We start from the raw sequence: 26107 nt of genomic DNA, 5'->3' as shown, positions 1-26107 counted from the left end.
AACCTTCATATTCTCCTTTCCTTCCATCTTTTCCTTTGGCCTAGTGTTCAGAGTGACAGTGTTCAGCCAGGTTTATTCAGTCTAGCACACTGACACATACACTGAAGGAGCAATGTAAATGAAGATCCCTTTGGGGGCATTTGGAATTGAGCAAATAAGATCTACTCTTATGCCACGCCAATGCCCTTACTGCCAATAATACACCCATCTCTTCCTTTGCCAGGAGGGAGGGATGAAGAGAGAGAGAGAGAGAGAGAGAGAGAGAGAGAGAGAGAGAGAGAGAGAGAGAGAGAGAGAGAGATATTAATTAATATTCCGCTTTTTCTCCAAAGGAGCCCAGAGCAGTGTACATGGTTATTTTTAACCTCACAACAACCCTGTTAAGTACGTTAGGCTGAGAATTAAGTGACTGGCCCAGTGTCACCCAGTGAGTTTCATGGCTGAAGAGGGAGTTGAACTCGGGTCTCCTTGGTCCTAGTCTAACACTCTAACCACTACACTAACACAGGGTTAGTCTGAGGAGCCAAAAAGTACATCACATCAAAACAGATGATAAAACATTCCTCCCAGACAGTCATAATCAGCAATTACCTTCTCTTTATCACTGGCTTCACGGGATACCAGAGAACCCTAAAGAAAGAAAGAAACAGAAATACATATATTAAGCAAGTAGAACTGAGCAGACAAATACAAACATTTTCAAGAGTATCCCTGAACCAATGGTTAGCATCCAAACTAAATCCCACTGAGATAATGGAACTTAATCATGATTAACTTATCTCATTGATTTCAATGGTGCTTAGTCATGACTAGCTTATTCTGGATATAAAAACCAGTGTGTTTTATATAAACAGTTCTGTTCAACTTGTTTGAAAACAAAGCGTTTTACAAAGTAGAGAAAAGACATGAATAAACCAACCATACCCATAGAAGTGTCTAAACTTTAAAAGTGGCTTCTACATCAGAATATCACATCTGCTACACATATACCGATATCTGACTTTTAATGCTGTAATAGCAAAAAAGAAAAAAGAAAAAGAAAGAAAAGAAAGGCAGTTTTATACATCATAAACTTGCCTTGGTCAGTCATTGTTGCCAAAATTGTTTTTATCAGCAAACCTTTATAAATTCCAGCCAGAGGTCTGTCTAAGGGCTCTATACAAGCTGTAGTGTGCCACTTAACGGAGGATGTTCTTCACTATCTGCTGACCACAAATGCACCAATATACATTTAGAAATATTTTCGCACATCTCCCTTCTAGATAGGCTGAGGGCACAGTCTGAAACTCAAGGGCTCAAGTTCTTGATGCAGCCAACATTTGAACTCAGGTCTCACCCACTAAGGCCTACACATGCAACAGAATGAGATGGGCCTGAAATAACAGAATCCTGAAATGGCAGAATTTACTGTACCACTACAGACTGCAGATGGAGATAACTTTTTAAAAAAATACTCCCCTACTGAAGTAGAAACTAGCACAGCAGGAGGTGTACTGGACTAGAACCTCTTTCCCTGATGTGCTAAAAAAACAACACACACACACACTTTCAGGGAGATTTTATTCATGAGGGAAAATTTACATGTGCCTCCCTGCAGTCTGAAGTGGTACAGTCTATTCTACCACATCAAGATTCTGTCACCTCATTCTGCTGCCTGTGCAGAGCAGATCCCAGTCTAAAAGCTCTGTTTAGAGAGCAGTGGTTTTTTAAATTTTTCTTTTAAAAGGACTTTAGCTGTCAGAATGGTAACAAGAACCTTCTGCCCACTTAACTGTTTATCATCAGCAATATTCAAAATGCAAAAATTGTACCACAGTTTCGTCAGTTTACACCAACTTCATACTTTCGCCCCCTTTACCAAAATAGACTTGATACCGAGATGCCCGGGTGTGGAGGGAGCCCGTCAACACCAGCTCAAATGCTCCCAGCCCATCTGCTTTTGGCCTCCTGAGTTCTGTTCTCCCACCCACACCTTCTGCCATAATGCTCCCAATGCCTCCCCTTCTCTCTCTGTCATCAACTCCTTCAAGTCTCTCTGAGCTCACTCTGTGTGTGTTGTTCTGTTATCAACATAGGCCACCTCCATCCTTGCTCCTCACCTTGTCCCTCATTTGTTTAGGGCTAAAAACTAGACTGTAAACACATCACTATCCTTCTGTCTCTGTGTGCCCTGCCAAGAAACCTACCTCCCGGGGCAAACAGCAGCTTTTGGAGGGATTTTTGTCAGGACCATGGCATGAAGGGAAGAGAACCTTCTCTTCCTGCACTGCAATCCCAATGAGGCACCCCACCCAGACAAGACACAAAAAAGCACAGAAAGGCAACAGTGTATTTAAAGGCACATCTAGCTCAGCCCAAAGCCTGTCAGCCCTCTGGTCAGGGATGCCATTGCCTCTGTGCAGCACCTAGCACTTTGCTGGCCTGAAAAGGGGCTAAGTAGCAGCAGAGCTTTGGCATCAGAGTTGTGAGTAACCCAGGGAATTCAATCAGAGTCCTTCCCCTAAGGCTAAAGCACGCAGGCAGATGCCCACCCATCCCTTTTGGAAAAGGCTGTTGCACAAGAAGGGAGAACAGCTCCGTTCATTTCCATATTCTGATGCCTAGGATATTCTAAATCAGGTTTGGGCAACATTTTCAAAGAACCTGCTGGCTTTTCTTAAAGGAATCCAGCTTTCATTAAAAAGACAAAGAAGCAAGACTTCAGCCCTCATGACTGCAGAGGTAATTTTGAAAGTTTAATAGAAACATGCCCAAGAACCAGAAACAAGGCATCAAGGCAAAGTCCAAATCCCCTGTATTCAACTTGCTCACACAGCATGTCCTCTCTGTCTGTCCTCTTCATCCCTCACCCGCCAACAGGCTGACTGTGTTTTCATTCAAAGGTAATCAATTCAGTATAGTAATATTTTAAACATAAATAAAATATTGCATCATCTGCCATACCTAAAATCATATCTAAGTTACATTAACTACTTTTCCTTTATATCAAAGCACACTGGCTGGGATCCACCAGCTGAAGCTGCATCTCTGCTGTGGTTGTCATCGTTGGACAATCCCCTGCTTCTAAAACCCTCATAACCGTGAACAAGGACCTAGTTAGCGCCACTCTAACAGATCTATATAACCTTGCTGCAGGAAGATTGGCTTTGGGGTCAGCTTTAATGATGTGTAGCACGGCTGAAGTCAGAAAGGGGCGGACATGAGCCAACTCATTTTCCTATCTGAAGGAAGCTTCGTTTTCCAGCACATAAAAAAGTACTGACCTTGCATTTCAAACCATTCATGTACTGAATGGATTCCTGGGGGAGGGGGGGAGAAGAGGGACAATTTCACTGTAAGAGCATGAGAGGGAGGGAATGCTCAATAGAGGGGGAGAGAGAACACACATCCCCAACAGGCTTTGGGATAGGAAGCAGGGAATGAAGTACAGGCATAGGCCTCTCAAAGAATGACTATACCATAAACTCAAGCCACTTTAACCGTCAGCCTGTAGAGTGTGTCCCAGCAATCTTTCCTCAGGCAACCACCCAAGGAGGGCTGGCATCTCAGTGAGATGAAAGTGCAGCAACAGCAACTGTTCAGCAGGCTGGCAGAAGATTCAAGACTGCCAAGGAAGTAGGGGTGGAGCCTCTATCGCACGCAGCCTTCAGATCAGAACTAGATGCCCTTCTTAGGAGATGCAATTCAGCCAAGTGCATTTTAATTGGCTTGATACGGCAAGGGCTGGAGGAAACTCAAAGGGAACTTTATGCCTGGCATAGACCACACAGTCACCTCTGACCTTAGAAGTGACAAGTCTAAGTATGGGGGGCGAGGAAAGATTCTTGCCTTGGAGATGGAGCTATTTATTACTATTCATTATTTATGAAGTGCCATTAGAGTACATGGCAACTGGAAAGAACATACGAGTCCTTGCCCCGAGGAATTTGCAGTCTAAATTTAGACATGAGGGTGGGGAGAAGACAACAAATGGGGAAGGGAAGGCTATAGAGGGGACAAATGAAGTGTTATCTATTTAGACTTAATTTCAATTGGGGATGAAGACTAAGAGATTATTCTCAGCCCAGCCTGGGTGAGGCTGCTCGTGTGGAACTCAGGGATCACTCTTGACCGTGGTGCTCCTGCCCACCTAACTCTACTTTTTACCCTTAACCCCAACATTGGGGTTGTGTGTATGCACGGGGTGCATGCAGGCGGCAAGAGCACCAGCTGAGTAAGGATCCCTCAATACACTGCACTCCTGGTGCGGTGCATTGAGAAATAATGGAGGACTTCCTCCTCTGGCTCCCAGCTCTGCTGCTCACTGTGGTGAGCAGCAGAGCAAACTGGGGAGGGAGACTGTGTGTGAGGAGGCAGGCAGGGGCCTGCCTCCCCACCAGCCTACATGGTTGTATGCATGACCTTTAAAAGTGTGGAATTTTGGTCTGGGGAGGGAGGGGGGAGAGAGCGAGAGCGAGAGAGAGAGAGATGGCACCATGGAGATAGTTCTCAGAAGGAATTCTAGGTGAAAATACAGCAAAGGACTTTGGGTAGTGTCTTAAAAACAACAGAAGATGGGCAGCTCAGAATAGTAGAGCCAGAGAGGTGAACTATTTATTCATTCTATTTTCTTTTTTTAATACAGCTTTTCAGGCAACCTTTAAAACAATTTTACCCGAGAACAGTGCTGCTGTTATTAAGGGCACATAGTCAAGATCACTCAATCCAGATTAGTCGCTAGTTAAGCACAGGGATGGTAACTTTTAAAAGCCTTTTTCCAGTTCTGCTTCCTTTAGGTGATCTGTCCACTGTGGTTCTATAGAACTCCGTCTATCACCCTCATGTTCAAATGGAGTAGACTAAGTTCAGAAAGGGGAAACCAAACTGCCTAGTTGATCTTTGCATACTGACAATAAGATTCCACAAGTCGAAGGCCAGGACAGGAATGGGGATGCATATCAGGAATGTTGTCCATTTACTGGGCAGTCCCTCTCTTCAGTGATTTCATGCAAACCAGAGAATCTTGGTGTATAAGCAAATAGGATTGTAGTCCTCGAGGTCAGAAAGACAGGCTTGAAGACATGAGGGCAATGCCTAGTAAAATCTTAGAAGCCACTAAGTGCATGTTTACAAGGCCTTCTAGTGGTCAGGCTTCAGTGCCTTCATCCCAACGCCTTGCTCCTCCTCACAGCCAATAAACTCCCCCCATGGAGAAAGCACTGGGAAAATCTATAGTCCCAGGGCACCCTCACATGCCCTCCCAGCATCCCATGTGTGCCCTCCCAATTGCAACTACTGGTTGCAGTACAAAGCTGCCCACCCCCCCGCCCACCCCTGTGCTGGAAACAGCAACTACCACCCCGTGCTAGTCACGCTGGGAGTGCTCACCCCTGTGTGGTGCAGGAGGGCCAGCACCTGTCAGGAGATTCCAGCGGATTCCAGCTGCAAAGGCCTAGTAATTTGTATAGCTCCAACTCCGGAGCAAGTGGGATGAGTAACTATTCCTGGATGATCTCCACCACTGAAGGGGAATGGTTTGTCAACAAGTCTTCTCAGGAGAGAAACCTGTGTGCTGCCATTCAGTACGGTGGCTCAAACCTTTCTGTCTAGCCCCTCTTTCCCCTTATTTGTTATCCCGCCCTTCTTTCACGGAACTCAGGACAGTGTACATGGTCTCTTTCCTCATTTTATTCTCACAACAACTCTGAAAGGAGGTTAGGCTGAAAGTGAATAGCTCGCCCAAGGTCACCCAATGAGTTTCATGGCTGAGTAGGGATTGAATCCGTGTCTCCCAAGTCCTAGTCTGACTCTTGAGCCTGGCTCTGCCCCCAAGTAAGAAGGGCACAGCATATTGGGAACAATCTGCCAAGAGGCAGACATATCAGCAGAGCACAATGGGGAATTTCTGAAGTAAATATGGACTGAGTGAATGGTAGAATAGGGCAGGAGCTCTGAGCCCCAATCCCAGAACATAGGCCTCAAAATTTAGCTGGAATATTCTGGCTGCCACATTAGTCTTTTACATCATCATCATCATTATTATTTATCAAATTTGTATGCTGCCCCAAACGTCAATCTCTGGGTGGCTCACAACATTAGGATTGCAACTTACATACTTGGGGAAATGTGGTGCAATGGATTAACAAATGGGACTTGTTACCTTCAGATCATACTTCCTGTGCACGGTAAGTCTGTGGCTGAACATGTTCCTCATGATTACCACATAGCTCTCCTCACTCTCCACGCTGAGCCGGTACATGCCCAAGAATTGGGGCAAGAGAGTGCTCCCATGACACTTCACAATGTACTAGAACAAAAGGACAAAGATTTAGAGAATGCCATTGGCCAACTGCTCAAGGGGTCTACAACACAAGGAGACAACCAAAAGTTTGGACAGTACTTCCAAGTGGCAGCAGAATGACCTCAGAAAGGAAATGGCAGATCTAGGAACAGAACTCAATCAAGTCTCTGTGCCTAAATCCAATTCCCAAATCACAAAGCCTCCTACCATTAGGAATGAGTAAAAGGCAGAGTCTGTAAGCGTTCCATGTGTTTGCCATTAGTTTTCCAATAGAGAAAGCGGTATCCTGAAAATTTCAGATTTGGTTTGTTTTAAAGGCAAGTTTCAATGTATAATGATTATAAAGAAAAAAGGGAAGTGTACACACAGCATCTCTGTGGGCACTCAAAGCAGAACTCTTGCTAACTGGGCAAGGTTGGTTTTTTTGTTTTGCCCAATTAGCATGAGTAAACTGGGCATCTCTTTTTTAAAGCCTACTTTCCTTAAGGAAAGTGAGAGATAACCCAGCAGTTCGTGTGTGTCTCCCACTATCAACTTCTCAATGCCTGGATCAATATGAACCAAATTGGGTACAGTTGTAGGGACACAGAGATGCTTCAATGGTATAGTCTGCGGTGATGCCATCCACCCCAATTTAGGATGGTGGATGCATGACCATTGGAGGTGAGAGTGGGCTAACTTGTGGACCATCTAACTGATTTGAACCAAATTTGCGACAGCTGTAGGGACACATATGCGTAGTCTGTAATGATTCAAGATGGCATGAACATTTGAGGCACAAAAGGGCTAATTTGCAAAAATGGTAATTATCAATTAAGATCATAGTGAAAGGACAGTAGACAGGTTAGTTCTTATCAGAACTTGTTTATTTGTTTAAAGCATTTATTCACTGGTTTTCAGGTGACTCTGCCAAAGAGGTTTACATAAGGGTATTACATAAAGCCATAAGCACCTACAAAAAGCTATACAATGGGGACTTGGGGAGCTGGACAATGGCAGCTCCCCAAGTTGTGTTTGTCTCTTCTCCAGTTCCTTCAGATCAAGGTGCTTCTCTGTAGATCTGTGGTGGCAGCTGGCACTTTGCAGGGGAAGAGCAATTGTCCCCCAGCATAGAGGCCGCCCCTGCAGTGGCTGTTGCTGGAGTCACCCTCACGTTTCTTTTTAGATTGTGAGCCCTTTGGGGGCAGAAAGCCATCTTCCCATTCTTTTTTGCTATGTAAGCCACTTTGAGAACTGCTGTAGAAAATCCAAGATGGAAGACTGAAATTCAAGATGGAGAAGTGAACCAAAGTTTTACTCCCTGTCAGTGGTATTTGGGAGGGATGCTGTAGATGCAAAACAATAAACAATAGCCTCCCTGTGGCTTGAAGTTTGGACATGTGCAGTAGCTATAGAAATGTATCTAACCTAGAGTACCGTGATTGGTTAATGCTGGTCTGAAGATGTACAATGTATGGGTACTCATTTTGACCAAATCTATTTGCATAACTGATAAGGCTTTGGTATATAATCTGCAACTACCATTTTGTGCGGGTTTTCTTCTCCTCTCACCCTGGCGATTGATGGAGACCCAGTACCGTGATAAATAAAGCTTTGAATGTGATGGAACGGTGCGGCCTCTGCCTATAATCAACCCTAGCTGGAGATTTTTCCTACAGGACTTTGTCAGAAAATGTTATATAAATATTCATAATTATAATAGGGCCAATCAGGATACTGAGTCGTAATTACTCTACTCAGATAGCTATCTCTCTCCAGAAGTGACTGTTTCCTGCCCCTGTTTCTCATTATCCAAATCTTCTGGTCCTACTCTCTTCCTTCATTTTCATCCTTGCCCTCTGCCACACTTGCAAAAAACCAAAACCACCAAGAAACAACAACCAGTCTTTCCTAACCAGAATGTTTGAATCAGAATTGTGCATATGTTTTGCATGATTCATGTGCATACAAAATCTGTTGTCTTCACCCCGCCCCCTCCGCCCCATAACTTGTACACCCAGTTCAGGCTAAAAGGCACTCCAGAACCTCCACTATAATGACACAGAAAGACTCAAACACCCTCTAGTGGGAGGCAATGCATCTCCAGTAATTGTTTCTATTCCTAGTGAACTATCTAAACTTAGTCTCCAGATATGCTAATATAAGGACAACCAGCTTTTCCTTACTTCTGCTCTTGGCCTTCGCAAATGTTCCAATTAATGCTACAGACAGATTGGAATCATTGCTGGCTTTTAGATTTACAAAGAGAGCACAGTCATTGCTCCTTCACCTCAGCATGCCTTGCTGCAATTTTTCATAATTTATACACAAACACACCCCACACCCAGGAACAGCCTAACTTAATTAAGCCAAGATAACTTCTCCTACATTCCATCTTACAACTATGGTGAACTGCAGACTTGGGCTTTTCATAATGCCCAGCAACATTTCCCCCACCCTCTCACTCCCCAATCCTCCCCCATTATCATCCAGCCTGAAGAAAAGTTCTGGTGAACCGAAAAGCTTGCTCCCTACTTTATGACTTTCAGCTGGCCCTGGTAGAGCTATTATGCTATTGTTGCTCTTGAAATTTTCTTCTCATGGGACAACACAACTGCCTACATTTTTCTGTTTCACAGACTGGGTCCATAATCGGGCCTGTGCATCTCCCTGGTGCTCATGATCACATGGCTCAAGCACAGGATTTGGTAGCCTGAAGGCAGAACCTGTGCTATGTTTTTAACTGCTGCACAGTGCCTAGATCTTTGTGGTGCTTTTACATAATATTATTATTGTTGTAAGATGGTGGAATCTTCAGCATTCTCTGAATGTCAGCTTTTATTTTTCTTTTGAAAAACACGTTTTTGCCCAGAAGGCTACTCAGAGAAGCCTGAAAACATGCAGGCACTGCCTCCTCAAAATCTCAGAAGTAAGAGAGGAACTGAGCACAACTCCCAGGGGTCAGGGATTCAGTGTTCTATGTAGCTCGTTTTCCCTGCTTGGGGTTAGCAGAAAAAAGGATTGCATACATTTGCAAACTTGCTTAATTTGCATATACTGTGTACAGCCTGCTGAATTTAGCTCTTCAAGTGACAACATTTGGATTTTATTTTTTTTAAATGAGTACACATCAGCTGGCTATAACCCCACAGAAGGAACCCTGTCTGTCCACTAACCTTACCTGGTGGTAATGGGAGAGAAGGCTGTGCACATCAGCCACATCTTCACTGGAGATCTCCTTTATCACCAATGTCCTGTCATAAGACATGAGGAAGCGTCCCCCACCACCCTCAGTCTCATAGGTAGGTGGGCTGCGTGTCAGAGAAACCTGGGAAAAAGAAGAATGAACTAGCGATTACTAGCTTCTGTCCCTATAGCCCTGGCACAGCTGCTGCATCAAGCCCAGAGCCTTAACCAACAGAGAGGTTAGGTAAGATAATTTGACTCAGAAAAGGAAGTGTGGGCAGTTAAATAAAGGCTCCCTGGCTCTAGGTCAGCAAAAGTCAATTTCCCTGAGCAGAATTTCCAAGCCTCAGAATTTCCAATCCCACCAAAGGGTCACTCAAAGAGTAGTTGTTTCTTTGGAGGCATCCTTCAGCAGCCACCTTCAGGGCTCCTTCATAAAGGGTCCTGAAAAGGGTGGGTTAGAGTGGATGGAAATGCTCAAATAAGAGATGTCCTCCACAAGCCAGCTGCTCAATCAAGAATCCTTCCTGCTTGCTTCAGCCTGTAATGCAAGAAACCAGACTAAGAAGCCCGGGCTACACGTTACACATTAAGCACATGGAAAGCAGTCCAACTCTGCCTGGCTAGAATCCTGAAGACTCTTTCCATCTGGCTGACCCTAAAGACAAGGAAACTGGGAGAGACACGAAACAAGAAGAGACTGCTCTAGCTAAGTCGTGCTCAAAAGGAAGAAGGGGAATTGCTGGCTGGGCTTTTTCTTTCCATTCTTCTCTCTTAGGCAGCTATTCTTTCCCGCTCTTTGCTCCCCCAAATGCTAAAAAAGATTTGTCATGCGAAAGAAAAGAAGAAGCCTGGCAATTCCTCCTATCCTTAGAGTCTCATGACAAAGGCTGCATCTTCCTGCTTCAACCAGTTTTGGAGGCACAAGATCAGGTTGGTAGTCCAGACGAGATCCCTAAATCCTTAGCATTCCAAGGACGTAAGAGCTTTAGCCATCTTACAAAAAACTAGCATTAGGGCTTCCTCCTACACTGTCTTTTGGTCCTTTGGAATCCATACAGAAACATTTATGGGAGGTACTAACATGGAAATGGGGTATGTGATGAAGCCATCTAAATATGGGCAATCTCAAAAGTAATGGAATCAGGCATGTTACCACTTTTTTAATGACTTTAGCCATAAGCACATTTTCATGTTCATATTATATATACTCACTGTCAAGAGAATACTTCCTACCATAAGGTCATATTTTTACAAAACCCTTATTATATTTAAGGGTTTTATAAAAATATGGCTTTAAAGTAGGAGGTGTTCTCTTGACAATGGGTATATACAGAAGGCCCTCTTTATTTGCCGGGGTTCTATTCTTGCCTATAGGTGCAAATATAAAGAAAATTTACCCCTATGGGAATCCAGGGTTTAGGGTTTCTCACACCAGAAAAAGGGTCAAAAAAGCAAGGGGGGCAGAAATAAGAGGAGAAAAGCACAGTACCTTACTTTACTCTCCAGGTCTTCAGCTCTCCAACAATGTACCTCCAAACCCCGAAATCAGCCAAAGTTCGGGTGAATATTAGCCTTTTTTTTTTTTTTTTAAAGAGCCACAAAATGGCCCTGCACTGTAAAATGGCAGTCTGAAATTATATTGGAAGCAATTTCTAGCTACTCAAAACTGTGAATAGGTGAATTTCACCTATTTTTAATACTGTGGATAAAGAAACCGGGTTTCTAAGACTCATCTGCGAATATGTGAAACCACAATTGAACCCGTGGATGAGGGCCTCCTGTATAATATGGCCTTGAAAATGTGCTTATAACTAGAATCATTGAAACAGTGGTAACATGCCTGGTTCCATTACCCTTGGGATTGCCCATACAGAGGTGTTCAAAAGTAACTTATGCTGACAGGTTGTCTCCAAAACTTCTCCATGGCCATGTTTTGACATCAGTTAATACACATTGCGACTTCTAACAGCTAAGTACAGGAAAACTTTGGTATTCGTCAGGGTTCTGTTCCCGGCTAGTGCCACAGACACCAAAACCGTGAATATCAAGTAAATGAGGCAATGGCATCACGGGGGTTAGGTATCTAAGGGATGGTGGTGGAAATCGGCTGGAAATGGTGTGGTTTTTTGTTTTAAAAGGAATTGGCCAAAAGACAGCCCCAAAATGCAAATAAAAACATGGCAAAGTGCCCTGCCGTGCCCCACGGGTCTCCAGCAGTCCTTCAGTGCCCTTGCAAGGGAAGCTGAGAGTGTGGCTGTAGAATGTCTGATTCCAACAAACGTGTACCACCTGCCAGCACTGTACAGAGGCAGGCACTCTCAGTATGGCCGGCTCTTCACGGTATCTGCAATTTCTGGCACTTTACTATGGAACTATAGGCCACTTCTGGGAACGAAGCTCCACAGCAAGGTTGCCATCATCAAGAAGGCCCTCAGATTTGTGCTCTAACCTCCTGATTTCAGGAATGGTCAGTTTAGAATAAAAAAGCCCTCTGGTGCTAGAGTTAAAGACGACCATATGTCTGACGTGCTAGATATCTTAGGTTTTATGCATGCTTTAAGGTTTGAAAGCAAGTGGAGACCTACTCACCTGATAATCCTGATCATCTATGTTGAAGCGTTCGCGGAGATTGCGGAAGACCTGTGGGCAGTACTCCTTGAACTTGAAATGGCTGGGCAGGTTTTCTCTGCAGGAGCAGAGTAGCAAATAGTTGTTAAATACATTTAAGCCTGATCTACAAACAGACACAAGAATGAACTGAAAGAGTGGACCATACTCCTGCAGACAGTAGAGGGTGGGAAATCAGATTTTTATACACTTCTCTATTTATAAGGATTAGCACATTAGAGGAGAAAGATTCCTGCCCAGCCTACTCCTTGCTGTGCTAGTTTCTACTTGAGGGAAGTTTGTTGCTGTTTTTACATAGGAATGTGTTTAGAAATGCAGTTCTCTCCACATCACAGTCGGAAGTGGTACAGTCCAATCCTTCACCTCAGAACACCGACTGAGACTTTCTTCAGGCCTTATGTAGACCAGGCTTTATCTTCTCCTTTTGTGGAGAGGATAAGCTTACCACTGAAAACAATGCATTGCCGCTTTTTTTATACGTACAAAGCCCCTTCTGTTTTCTTATACTTGGCTTTCTGACAAGTGAGCAAGGCTTCACTAAGCAATAGCTACCAAGTCCCTCTGGGAATTATCTCAGTAATCCGTGGCCCATGCCCCATAATCCCCTCACCATTAGCCTCCTCTACCACATGATGTAATCCTTCATCTCTATTCAAATGCTTACATTACCAGCCAGGCAGCACGGTCTTTTTAAAATACTAATCATCTGATATGAGGTCGGCGGGGGGGAGCCCCCCCAGTTTTCTATGTGCTAGCTTTAAAAACAAACAAACAAAAAAAAAACACATGGGGGATTCAAATTATGCAATCCATTACTTTTCTGAAGTAAAACAGTCCTAGGCCACATGATGTTTCCAAATCCATAGACTATGTCCTAAAGTAAATTCTGCCAACTGTAGCTGCCCTGAATAGGGGTTTTAAACTGAAAAAGCAGTACACAAATTGAAAGCGCTGGGGGGGCGGGAGGCAAGAATAAATTGGGCTATGCACATAATTCTCTTCAAAGGTTGGAAATCCTTCCAGCCCCCCAAAGCCAAATATACCTTATACTAAGCTCTCAATGTGTCATCTGCATAGTTGAAAGGGACCATCGAAGAGCCAATGTGGGCTGCTATGCCTGTATGGCATAAGGTGCAACGTTCTCTTCTGCATCATCACACCCATCTCCCTCATCCCCAAGCTTCTTGGAAGTAAAGCACAGAATCAGGAAAACAATTCCCATGGCCTAAATGAAATTGTTCTGCATGCTTTGTATAATGACAATGCACCCTTTTCCAGCTTCTAACACAGTTTCAAAACAAGCAGTTCTAGTAAGAACTAATCTGCCTACTTTCCTTTCACTATAATCTTAATTTATAATTACCATCTTCAAGTTAGCCCACTTCCAGGAGCTCAAATGTTCACTTATCCACCATCTTGAATGGGGTGGATGACATCACACTACACTGTTGAGGTGTCCCTACAACTGTACCAAATGTGGTTCAAACTGGTTAGGTGGTTCACAAGTTAGCCCGCTCGTGCCTCAAATGTTCAGGCATCTACCATCTTGAATTGGAGAGGATGACATCACAAACTATGCTGTTGAGATATCCCTACGATTGTACTAGATTTGGATCAAATAGGTTCCCAATTCCGCCTCAAATGTTCATGTGTCTGCCATCTTGAATCAGGCGACATCATCACAAACTATGCTGTTGAGGTGTCCCTGCAACTGTACCAAATTTGGTTCTATTGATCCAGGCATTGCAAAGTTGATAGAGGGACGCACGCATGCAAGTGCGCGTGCGCGCGCGCGCACACACACACACACACACACACACGAGAAACAAAGCTACTCAAGGAAAGTAGGCTGAAATGAAAGAAAAAGTGACCAGTTATTCCAGGCAAGTAAGAGATTTCACCAAGGTGAACAGAATGTGTGTCAAATGGCACATGTAGTTGTTTCTTCCTCTTCCTCTTCCTCCTCCTCCTACATTTTATATCCCACTCTTCCTCCAAGGAGCTCAGAGCGGTGTACTACATACTTAAGTTTCTCCTCACAACAACCCTGTGAAGTAGGTTAGGCTGAGAGAGAAGTGACTGGCCCACAGCCACCCAGCAAGTATCATGGCTGAATGGGGATTTGAACTCGGGTCTCCCCGATCCTAGTCCAGCACTCTAACCACTACACCATGCTGGCTCACCTATTATTAAGAACTCTCTGGTCCTTATGACTGAAATGTGTGCAACACAACAGTAGTGTGTGCAAGGTCTCTCAAACACTTTGCTCACCAGGGAGCACTTCTGTAAAGAATCACACAATACACAGCAAACACTTTCTCCCTCAATCTAGTCTGCAAAGGTGGGGAAGGGCAGGAGGGTGGGGGTTCAAGAGAAACACTTCTATGGCCAGGACTTCTAGTGAAAGAAAGCTACCAGATCTCTCTCACTAGCAGCCAGAACAAAGTGAGGAAGTGAGTCCAATGAGCCTTGTGAGGTAACAGGAAGGGCAATAAAGGCCAAGGTAAGGGATAGCCTCTACAAGCCTACAAGGTAATGTGCATTAGGATAATCCACGCCTCTGGAACAGAGCATGTTCTCCGCATGACTAAAAGGAGCAGATCTCGCTCCTGGCACTTCTAATTAAAGAATCTCAAATAGCAAAGTCTTCGGACCAAGATGCTGAAGAAGAACCGCTAGTCAGAGCAAGCACCTAGACTAGAAAAATTACAGATTTTATTTTCTTATATCCTCACCTGTTGAAGAGATGATTGTTCACCTTTATTTTGGAATTGGCTTTGAAGTCATCAGGGAGCAGCATCACTGGCAGGGGAACTTGACTCAGTTCATTGATCTAAATGGGAAAACCAAAGTACATAAGAACAGCCCTGCTGGATCAGGCCCAAGGTCTATCTAGTCCAGCATCCTGTTTCCCACAGTGGCCCACCAGAAGCCTGTAAGAATAGTTGGCTTGGATGAGGCAGCACATCTCAGTCCACCACAATACTACTGTGTCTGCCCCAATTACAGTCTGGGCAAGGATTTGACAGAAGACCTATGGAGCCGTCCAGAACTCAAGCCTGGGGAAGAGGCATGCAGTCTAATGCCACATTGCCCAAGTTTTAGACTGGAAACAATTAACAAGATTAAGAGTAACACTGATTAGAGAAAGTGACAGTGAGTGAGGGATATCCCCTAAAGGAGTCCCATGCTCCGCTTCAAAGCTGCCTCAGAACGCTTCCATGATCCCAAAATTAATGCAGCAGAGCACAGCAATTCATGCACGATTAGTCATTGAAAGACTAGATTAGAGGCATGTTGTGGGGAATCACTAGAGAAGATACTGTATTTCATAAGAAGCAGACAACTGTGGAGGAAGATTAGGGATGGGTGTTGAGACGGAAAAGTGGCCTCAGTCAGAAAAGCCACTCGCCCATCCCAAAATCAGCATGAGAGCACAAAGTGTTTCCTCACCAGGGCTCGACTAGGACCCTGAGCTCATGGAGTGGGACGAGGAGCTGTTATCTGAAGTTTTCAGTTGGTAGTGCAGATTGTGGTAGCCTGTTAGGAGCACCTCCCTTATGAATGAAGGTATAAGCTGGGGGGGGGGGCGGAGGCAGGGGGGATAACCTGGTGGAGGGAAAGATGACTGGGTTAGGGAAAAACTGATGGGAATTTAGAAAAATTATTAACATAGTGCTGAAAGAAGTTAATTCTCATTCAAAAGTGCTAGAATTCTGGCCTTACTGAGGTGGTAAGCCTGTGTCTGGACCTTATCACTTCAAAGAACAGGTGGGGACTAAGATACCACCACCACACCAGAAATATTCCCTGCACATAGCAAACTAGCATGTTAGAAAGGACAGACTTGAAACTTTCTCCCTGATGTCTAATTTCCTATGTAGAAGGATTTGTTTTTTGAATGGTGGAACCATCAGTCATGAGTTTCCACCTGCGGTCGGAAATGGTACAGTCACCTCATTGAGAATGCTGCATCAGATCACACAATCCAACTGGCAATCCTTCAGCACAAACAGAAGGAATGTGTTCTTCATGCAACACAATTAACCTAAGAATTCATTGCCACAGAACATCTGCTCTGAAATTTATATATTTATTTAAAAGCAGTATTATCAATAGTTTAAATTAAATTGTGAGACTACCAACATCGATGGAAGCTAGACTTATCAAAAGCTATTAGACATGAGAGCAAAGCATGGCATCTCCATGTCAGATGTGGCTCTTCACCCAGGCTTTTAAATGCAATTATTATTTTTTACTGCTGCTGCGTGCTTTATGTATTACTGTTTTTATAGGTTTTTAAATGTTTAAATAGAGGTATTTTTATTATCTGTACTTTGGTATTTTAATTGTGCATTGTTTTAATTATATATTGTAAACAGTTTTGAGATTATTTTAATGAAAAGCGGTATATAAAATCAATCAAACAAAACAAACATCTCTCTTGTCCCCATGTGCTGGGAACAAATTTCAGGGGCATGGCAAGGAGGCAGACAGGTATGAAGTAACAAGGGTGGGGAGTTCTGGCAAAACATTTCACTCACATTCACCTGCAAGTACTAGCAAACAGCCACAGACTTGGAGGACCTTTGGTCTGGTTCAGCAAAGAAAATTTGGAGCTAACATTTGGAATAGGATTTTCACTTCATGCACATGCTAAGGCTGTGTAACCAATGTGTGTGTCGAATCTAAGTATCAGAATACTTGAAATCCAAAATTGACTATTATAGTAGCTGCAACAGGATTGGATAGGGGAGCTTGTACACTTTGTGACAGTTCTACTTATGCAAGCAACAGGAAACTTACTTTGATATGGGAGATAATTTCTATCTGAAAGGCAGGACAAAATATACATCAATCAGCTATGCTACATTTCACCAATACACCTTGGACTTTACTAAAAACATTTTATTATAGCCATAGCCCTACTAAACCTTTCCTTTATTTGGAGAGGCCTGTGGGCTGTGGCACTTCCTAATGAATATGGTTCACCTGGGTAAGTTCTGACCCAAAGATCCATTAAGCTAACTATATAGGGAATAAAGACATTGATTTTCATTATTGATTACACAGGAGGGGAAGGTGTTAAAGATGTGTGTACATCTTCAGTATATGTACATGTACACATACACACACAAACACACACACACCAGTTTCATACTTTGTTCCTGCAGAGAAATGTTTTCTTTCTATTTCAATGAGAGAATCAAAGCCATCTCAAAAGGGCCATTACAGTCAAGTAGGGAAACGTGCATTAGACAAAGTGTACCAGAAGTGAAAAGTAATAATTAGTATTTGATCAAAATCACTTTGGACTAATTACCCTTTACTTTTTAAACATGTTCCTAAAGTCATGATGGTTAGAAGCTAGACTTTCCCTCTAGAAACACACTTTGAACACTCCATGTGCACTAAAAAAATAAATTCTGTACTAAGCCAATCCAAACTTGTGCCAAGGAAAGCTTGGTTCATTGTGCAAAATAATAAAGTTTGAATATTATCTTAATTTGCATAAGTTTTTCTGAAATGTTTACTATTTTGTATAGTTTGTTCCAGCTTTGACAGGGAAGCAAGTTGCTCTGGAGAGCATCTATGCCCCTCTCTCAACCACTGGAAAACTCAGACATATCCCAGGCTTCTGAGATTTCAACAGGCATTAACTATATATTTTCAGTTATATCTTTGCAACTATAATGTCTAAAACCTAAGCTTTAAAAAAATAAAATACTACTTTCTAAGAGTTTTCTCTGTTCCCACAGAATTACAGTATACATGCAGCCCTACTGACAATTAAGGACTGTAATCTACATTAATGACTGCATTTTGGAAAAGCAGTGTGATAGGTGAATATGAAGGTGAGACCTTTTATACATGATATTATTATTTATGACATGATTGCACTTATACCCTACTTGCCCTCTAAACTGGTCGGAGTAGGTTATATATGGTTCCCAGTAATCTGCCATCCAGGTAGTTTACAGAGCTAGGCCTGCTTAGTTTCATCAGCAGAACTCCATCATGTGTCAGTCTATTCTCTAAAACAAAAATTGAGACCACTCCTTAGCAACCATAGAGCAGGGTCTCACGATCAGTGAGACCCAGTTTAGAAGGGTGAGTGGGGAGAGCAGGCTAAGCCCGCTCTCCCCGCACACGAGCAGGGAGTGAGCCCTAGGCAGCCGGATTGGCCGCCCACATGATTGCCAGCTCCGTGACAGAGCTGGCAGGGGCTGGGGAGCTCGGGGGCCATGCGGCTCCCGGAAGCTCCAGTATGCCCTGTGCGCACGCACACAGGGCATACTGGGGAGACCCCTGGAGCCAGGAGGCAGCTTTTTGCCTCCCCTTGGCGGTCTACTCTACTCTACTCCCCTCAAGGGTCTTCTCACGCCGCGGCTACTCATGATCTTTAACCGTGAGTTTTAAAGATCATGAGTAGAAGGGGAGGGGTACTTAGGCGGGTTATCCGCCTAGGAATCACTGGGCTCGCAGCTGAGCCCTGTGGTTCACACGATGCGGTGAAATAGGGGTAGTGTGAATAGCCTCATAGATTGATAGCTTTTATACAGTTCGTATTCTTTGGAAAAGATGAACTTTACTGATTGGGCCCAGAGGGATGGGAGCCACCTGCAATAATTCCCTTGGGCTGAAAAGACCTAGCGTGCTGCAGAGAAAGAAACAGTGGTAGACTTACCGTGAAGTGTTCTTTTTTGAGGTATGGGGAGGGCATCCTAACTTGATGGGTTGTCAATCCCGACATGCTTACAGGGCCAATCAGAACAGATCTCTGATATCACTATGCCAAGCCAGCCTCCAATATCCCAGTTCCTGTGAGTGTGAGGACTGTGAGTGTGAAAGGAGAGTGCTCTGAAAGGAAACTAAGTATACTCGGAATAACAGGGGCACAATAGGTAAATAGAACGGCTTAGCCAAGGAATGGAAGGGAAAATGAACAGAGAAAACAGGGACAGCAAAATCTGGAACCCTGGGAGTCGGCCACCACCCACAGGTAGAAAACAAGATCTTCAGTAGGCGAGATATGCAGCATCCGCGGGTGGGCCGGATGCCCTCCCCATACCTCGAAAAAGAACACTTCACGGTAAGTCTACCAATGTTTCTTTTTCCGAGGAATGGGGAGGGCATCCTAACTTGATGGGACATAACCAAGCTAAAGGAAAGGCCTTAGGGGAGGGACAGGCGGATGCTCAAACCACCCTTTGCAAGATAGTGTGCTTTTTCTCTTCCGATGCCTCTTCTTAGTTGAACGACAGGACTGAATGCACTCTCCCGGAGGTATGACCGCCCGCAATGGGCTGGAATTGGGGGAGGATGAAAAGGAAGGGCGCCTGGAACGCCTAACTGGAAGTGCAGAAGATCGCCCTCTCTGAACATTCAGGCGCTGCTGGGATGGAAGCCACGGGTGCTGGGTGAGGGGCAGAAACTACGCGTTCCAACAAGGGAGACACCAGCGCCATGCACTTTTTAGTAATAAATTCCCCCAGACACTGCAACTCACTGGGGAAGAGGAGTTCTCCATGAGGCCCCCTAACATGATCCCCCGCCGGCCCCGTGCTGGACGCTCCCTGTGAGCTGATATCCCCAGGCGGAGCACTCCGAGAATCTACGGTAGGGGAAGCCACCAAAATGGCCGCCGGATAAACGGCGGGAAAATTGGCAACTGCCGACGAGGGCAACTGCGCCCGAACTGCCTGTAGCTGTAACCTCTCGCTTAGCGGAGCCCCGCCGGAGGCCAGCTGCTTCTTCCTTTTCTTTTTTCCCCTCGTTGGGCTCCTTTAAATGCTTCGCTTTCTTTGCTGCCTTTCGCGGCGGAGCCAGCTCTAGGCACGAAGCCGTCTCAGAGCTTTCAATGGCTACGGCTGCTGCCGCGCCGTCAGTAACCGGCCCTGGAACAGTGGCCGAAACAGAAATCAAAGACGGCCCTGGAGGGGGGGCTGGAATAGCCTCTGACAAGGTACCCTCCGACAGAGCCCCTTGCAGCATATCGCCGCAGTGTGAGGGTTCCATAAGGGTAAGGGCGCGAGGAGAAAAGATATAATTTTTTTTTGAGAGAAAAAACAGCGGAAAAAAGGAACAAGGACCAAATGACTCCCTTCCCACCCTGCACACAGAGAAGGAAGGAAAGATAAGAAAGGAGAAATCCTACTGAGGAAGGCTGGCGAAAAGAGACTGTCCAGAAGCAAAGACAGGACCGGAACGGGGATATTGGAGGCTGGCTTGGCATAGTGATATCAGAGATCTATTCTGATTGGCCCTGTCTCGAAGCATGTCGGGATTGACAACCCATCAAGTTAGGATGCCCTCCCCATGCCGCGGAAAAAATGGTAACAAAACCAGAACCACCAGGTAAATTATTTGCACCAAAGTATGTTTGACAGCTGTTACTCCAGAGACCAGAAGCCAGGTGACCCTTCTGATTTCGAACAGCTTCAGCCTTTCAAATCACGCCAGAGAATGGTGCAGTAGATAGAACCACCAAGTATAAAGACATAGGCTGCATTTATTTATTTAACATATTTTTATACCACCCAAAACTCACGTCTCTGGGCAGTTTGTAGCTAGCATCAAGCTGAATTCAAGCTTCCAGATTTTTAAGTGATAGCAAACATCTCATAGCTTGTCACATGCTGTCAGGTAATAGCCTGATATAAGAGATCATGATTTGTAGTAAATAATTGCACAACTGCAGCTTCCCGTTTTCAGGTAGCTGAGGGACACGTGCCATTATCTTATGCAAAAAACAAAAACTAAAGAGATGTACTCCTATTTACTTGGCAAGAACCACTGCACCTTTCCTTTTACCTCATTTCCCCATCCTCTTGCAAGACAGAGACAATGCGATTTATTTGTAATAGATTTTGAGGTGTGTGGGTGAAGTAGGCTCAACCAGAGACCGGACAGTCTGTCAGATTTGTAGCAGATTCAATCTCTGCCATGTTGTGAAGCTCCATAAGATGACTTTGAGCCAGTCACTCTCTCTCAACCTATTCTACCCCATAGATGCATATTTCACACTATGAACAACAGAAAACAAACCAAGGTAGCGCCTGCACATGTGAAGCACATTATCCTTATGTGGGCTTAGAGCTAGAAATAGACTGTAGGGTTGAAATTTTGGAGCATGAGAAACTTGCTCAAATCCAAGCTCAGCCACAGACTTCTGGTCTGTGCAACCAAACTACTTCCTGCAAGTAAGAAAAAGGTCAATTAACCTTCTTCTGGCATTCAAACTGATTTCCTCATTCATCTTCAAAACAATCCTGTGAAGCAGGGTGGAGTACTATTATTCCCATTTATTTCACAGATGGTGCACTATTTCTCAAACTTTTACAAGGAGGCATGTGAGGGTTCTCCCTGATTCAGGGCATCTCGGCTGCCACCACTCAGATCTAATCGGGCAGGATCAGAGATCAAAAATGCACTTCTCCCTTGCTCTTGGCTGTGTGGGGGTCTCTCTTTTGGTGACATGAGTGAAGAAAATATGTTCATTCCTTGATGAACAACAAGGTTTACTGTTTATTCACAGGCACTTAAAAACGTAACAGTTACAAAGTTACAGATGTACATAAGCTCTCTAAGTACATAAGTGGGTTCAGGATGATGTCATTTCTTATAACTTATAGCTTAAAGCAGTAAGGGTATTTGCCAAAGGTTACACAGTTAGACTTCTTTCTTTCCTTTACTCTTTTCCACAAAGGGGTTTGGTGCTTGATCGCTTTGACCTGCCTTCCCTCTCAGGAGTTTCAGGTCTTTTCCTGAACAGGTAATAGGATTCCTACTAGAGAGCAGTTCTGTTCCGTGCCTCTCGCTAAGCCTCACTTCTCTCTTCTTCAGAAAAGTCCCTCATGTTCACTGCTACTTTCATGATCTAAGCCTCCAGCTCACCTTCTCCCCATATTAACTGACTGTCATTCAACCGCTTTAACTATCTTCCTTCTTCTGCATTCCAAGCAGGGTTTCCTTGCCCCTTCTGCAGTGCTTCCACCGCCAATGAACCTCCTGCACAGACTTACACATTACTATAAACATCACACAGCCAAAACACAACAAAACAAATCTAACAAGCTGTACTAAAAAATGCAAACCATCACATGGCCTGAATTCAAAACTGTACTTCCAAAATCAAAGTGCATATTAACTGGTAGGCAGTCAAGAATTTATAATTAGAATACTGAGTGAGTCAACCAGAGAGTTCAGGTAGTTACTTGGTGTAAGGCAGGAGCAAAAGGTCACTCAGATGGATCTGTGATTGACACCTGTGGTAACTTGCCAGTCCCTCGCTGCCTCCAGTATCAAGCCATAATAGAGGTATTTACTTACATTTATATCCCTCCTCTTCCTCTAAATTGCCCAGGGCAGTGTATATGGTTATGTTTACCCTCACAATTACTGTGAGGCAGGTTAGGCTGAAAGAGAAGTGTCTGGCCCACAGTCACCCAGTGAGTTTCATGACAGAATGGGGATCTGAACACAAGTCTCCCTGGTCTTAGTCCAATACTCTAACCCAATGGTTCCCAACAGTGTTCTCTCTCTCTCTCTCTAGTTTTTCCCCCCATCTGTGTAAAGAATGGGTTTTGTTCTGGGTGGCAGTATCAAGGCAGTGTATGTGCATGTGCATTCAGAGTGGGGCCTTCTGATACATTGAGCAGGATCTAAAATTAACTGAGTCGACACCTGAAAACCCGTGTGCACACACCTTCGAGAGAACTGGTTCCCAACCTCGGGGCCTCCAAATGTTGCTGAACTACAACTCCTGTCACCCCCCCCCGTTACAATTTACTGTAGCTGGGGGTTATGGGAGTTTTAGTTCAGCAACATTTGGAGCGCCTGAGGTTGGGAACCACTGCTCTAACCTCTATACCACACCGGCTCCCATATGTGCTATATCAGCCCTGCACAACATAAGGCCCGGGGGCCAGATCCGGCCTGTGGAGACATTTTTGATGGCCCAAGTAGCCAGCAACAGCAGGAGCTCCAAAATTTGGTATTTAGGTGGGGCTAGAACAGTGGGTGCCCACTGACTGAGCAAGGACAGGGCTTATTTTCTGGTCACTGTCCTTGGTTAAAATTGTGGGCCAGTGCGGGGAGGGAAGGGCCCACCACTGACTAGTTATTACTTTAATATTTATCTTTATAATTAATTTTACTGCAATAATCAATGCACTGAAAATTGACTTCGGCCCCCACATACATCGTCATGGTTATTTCTGGCCCACTAGGATGTTTGAGTTGTGCATCTCTGTGCTATATGAAGACTAACAAAGCTGTTTTCCTCACAGTTCACTCTTTACAAAGAAAGGCAGCTGTTCAAAAGTGGGTCATCAGTGAAGTTCTAAGAAAGCATAATGCTGAGCATTTGCATGCACTTTTTCAGTGCTCAAAGCACTTCACATGCATTGTTTTGATGTTCTCCTTACAACCACCCTGCAAGGTAAGTATTATACCCATACTGAAGCTGGAGGAGTGAACCGAAGAGGGAGTGGCTTGCCTAAGGTCATCTAGTGAAGAAGTCTTACTTCACAGCTCAGCATCTCAGCCAGTATCCTATACCAGCTCTCAACATGTTTCATTAAGTTCATTTTAAACCAGATTATGTTTAAAAGAGGAAAATTATAAATAGAATTTAGGTTTTTCTCTAATTGGTTGAAATTACTGGTTTTTATCCTGGCACATGAATGACGCCCACGCGGGTGGGAGTGGAGTGGAGTGGAGTGAAGTAAGGATTGAAGCATTGGTCCAACACAGGCATTAGAAAAGGAGCAGAATCTTAGACTCTGCTCCTGAGAACAAGCAATCTAGGGAACGAGACAGGAGAGGAGGACATCTTGTGGCCAGGACCTCCCATATGCTCTCCCTGGCTTTCATAGTCAATATAGTAGTTTTGCTGGCTCCAATGCTAGGTCTAGGAAGAAAGTGGCTCTGGCTTTGATTGCTACAGGATTCACTCTCTCCCTAGAACTTCATGTCTATCCAATCCAATTTTCACAATAGGAACATGCCCTCAAATCCAAAGATATGAGCTCAAATAATAGATCTTATCAACAAGATACAAATAAAATTAAACCAGGAATCCATATTACCCTGGAGCCAACAGCTATTCTGTTAAGTAATCTAGACAAGAAGAACATTCCTTTAATTAAAAGAGAACCAACTTTGTTGATTATAACTGTTAAGTTTAAAAATATTCTAATAATAATAATAATAATCAACTTTATTTGTTAGCCACCCCATAACAAATTGTTTTCTGGGCGGCTCACAACAGAGAATTAAAACTTACAATAAAAACATATCACATTAAATCATAACAGACAAAAAAGAAATATAAAATATAGTACAAAGCAGCTTAAAAACTCATTTTAATATTAGTTTAAAATCAGATCAAATCTGATAACCAAAATGTAAAAGGCCTGGGTGAACAAAAAGGACCTGGCATCTAAAAGAACAAAGTGACAAAGCCAGGAGAAACTCTCTGGGGAGGCTATTCTATAAAGTCTCCATCAATTAGGAGATGACATACAATAGTTTAGGATGCTAGAGCTATGGGTAAGATTGCTAAGCAATTGAAAGTGTCAGAGTATCCTTATAACTTATTAAAAAGCTGACTCCCTTTTATAAATGCACTTATATGGTAAAATCATTTTGCAGAAGACGACTGAAATTATGTTCTGTTCTTTATTATCTTATCCGATGGTAACTTTCTTCCTAAACTATAACAGATTTTTTTTACCATGATTTGTTGTGTTATTTTTAACTACTGTCAAAAATGAACACATAAATAAATGGAATTTAAAAAACAACAACATTGAAATGAAGAACTGGGACTGTGAAGCAATGCCTTTCCAAAGCCAGTAGACCCAGGAACCCAAGGATAATATTTGCTCCCATCCCTTTTTCTAATACAAGAAGAACCACTTGCTTCATAGGTTAAAAGAGCGAGATAAGCACCATATTCATATGCATATTAACCACACTACATTCATAACAGAATCGTTCCCAGCACAGAGCAAGGTTCACCGCAAAGCTAGTTGAACAAGCCAATGCTGACTGCAGTTTAGAAAGCCAGTTCTAAATGTAAGCCATGTCACCAAATATAGCCACAACCAGCATTAACAGCCAAACACAGAAAACCTGCACACATGGTGTTCAAGAGTTTAAAATCAGACAACGATCTGAGAACACCTAGCCAAACAAGAAAGTTTCCATCCAGCCAAGTGCAAGAATCCAAGATATGCAAGGTGATTATAGTTTCACCAGTTCTATTTTATCTGTTTTTTTAGAAACAAGCCACACAGTGTATTATTTTTAGGCACAAACACAAACTTAGCAATCACACTTTGGAAGCACTGAAGGGCAAAACGGAAAGAAGCAACCAGGTTTGTGTATCAAGAGACTACACTTGCAGCAATAAAGGCAGTTTGCAACACAGAAGGGCATGCTACCAGGCCCACATACCAGCCGTCTCCTTTATTCCGGAATCTGGTGCTGTGCCACAGAGCTCATATACGCCCCCCGCTTTGAGATCATAAAGTTGCTGGAATCAGAGGGAAAGGGTCAGTCAAGCTTAGAGGGCAAACAATGGAATGTTGTCAGCCTGCTTAAGGCCAGTGCACACACATCAGCCAAAGAGATGCAGTTACCATCCTACAAAAGCACACTTTATACCTCCAGGTATTGGTTAATTCCTTTTCTATCCAAGGTCTGAGAAGCAACCTCCTTTTAGAGCTTAAATGAGGCCAGGCTCGCCACAGAGGACAATGAAGGATGTATTCACAGAGACTGCAGGTTCAGCTCAGATGCTTTAATACATATACTAGAGCAGTGTTTCCCTCATTAAGCAAGATCAGCAACTAAGGGCAAACACCAGAGCACAACTGGTCCAAATTCACTTGGTCATCCCATCAAGCAGAGGAATCGAAAGCAAAGAATTCTAAAGATTTATACTGAAAGCTCTTGACACAAATCTCCATGTTCTATTTATTTATTTGTTGCGTTTTTATACTGCTTTTCTTTCTTGACAAA

At 43.8% G+C, this 26107-nt stretch overlaps 1 protein-coding gene across 4 annotated transcripts in view; it reads right to left on the bottom strand.

Moving 5' to 3' along the window:
- PIP4K2C (phosphatidylinositol-5-phosphate 4-kinase type 2 gamma) overlaps nt 1-26107 on the bottom strand; it is a 54595-nt gene that overhangs the window by 24996 nt on the left and 3492 nt on the right. For 2 of the 4 annotated variants that reach the window (XM_053299896.1, XM_053299897.1), the window contains exons 2-6: nt 14812-14909; nt 12038-12134; nt 9441-9587; nt 6140-6286; nt 592-630 (exon numbers count right to left, since the gene is read on the bottom strand). In XM_053299896.1, the coding sequence (XP_053155871.1) occupies nt 592-630; nt 6140-6286; nt 9441-9587; nt 12038-12134; nt 14812-14909 (528 nt within the window). Of the gene's footprint in view, nt 1-591; nt 631-6139; nt 6287-9440; nt 9588-12037; nt 12135-14811; nt 14910-18764; nt 19124-19586; nt 20186-26107 lie in introns of those variants that run through there. The other 2 variants (XM_053299899.1, XM_053299898.1) reach the window with 2 other exon arrangements.

The sequence above is a fragment of the Hemicordylus capensis genome, chromosome 2, assembly GCF_027244095.1.
Source record: "Hemicordylus capensis ecotype Gifberg chromosome 2, rHemCap1.1.pri, whole genome shotgun sequence".
Taxonomy (NCBI): domain Eukaryota; kingdom Metazoa; phylum Chordata; class Lepidosauria; order Squamata; family Cordylidae; genus Hemicordylus; species Hemicordylus capensis.
Note: the sequence above shows the minus strand (reverse complement) of the source record. Positions and strands in the feature narration are given on the sequence as shown.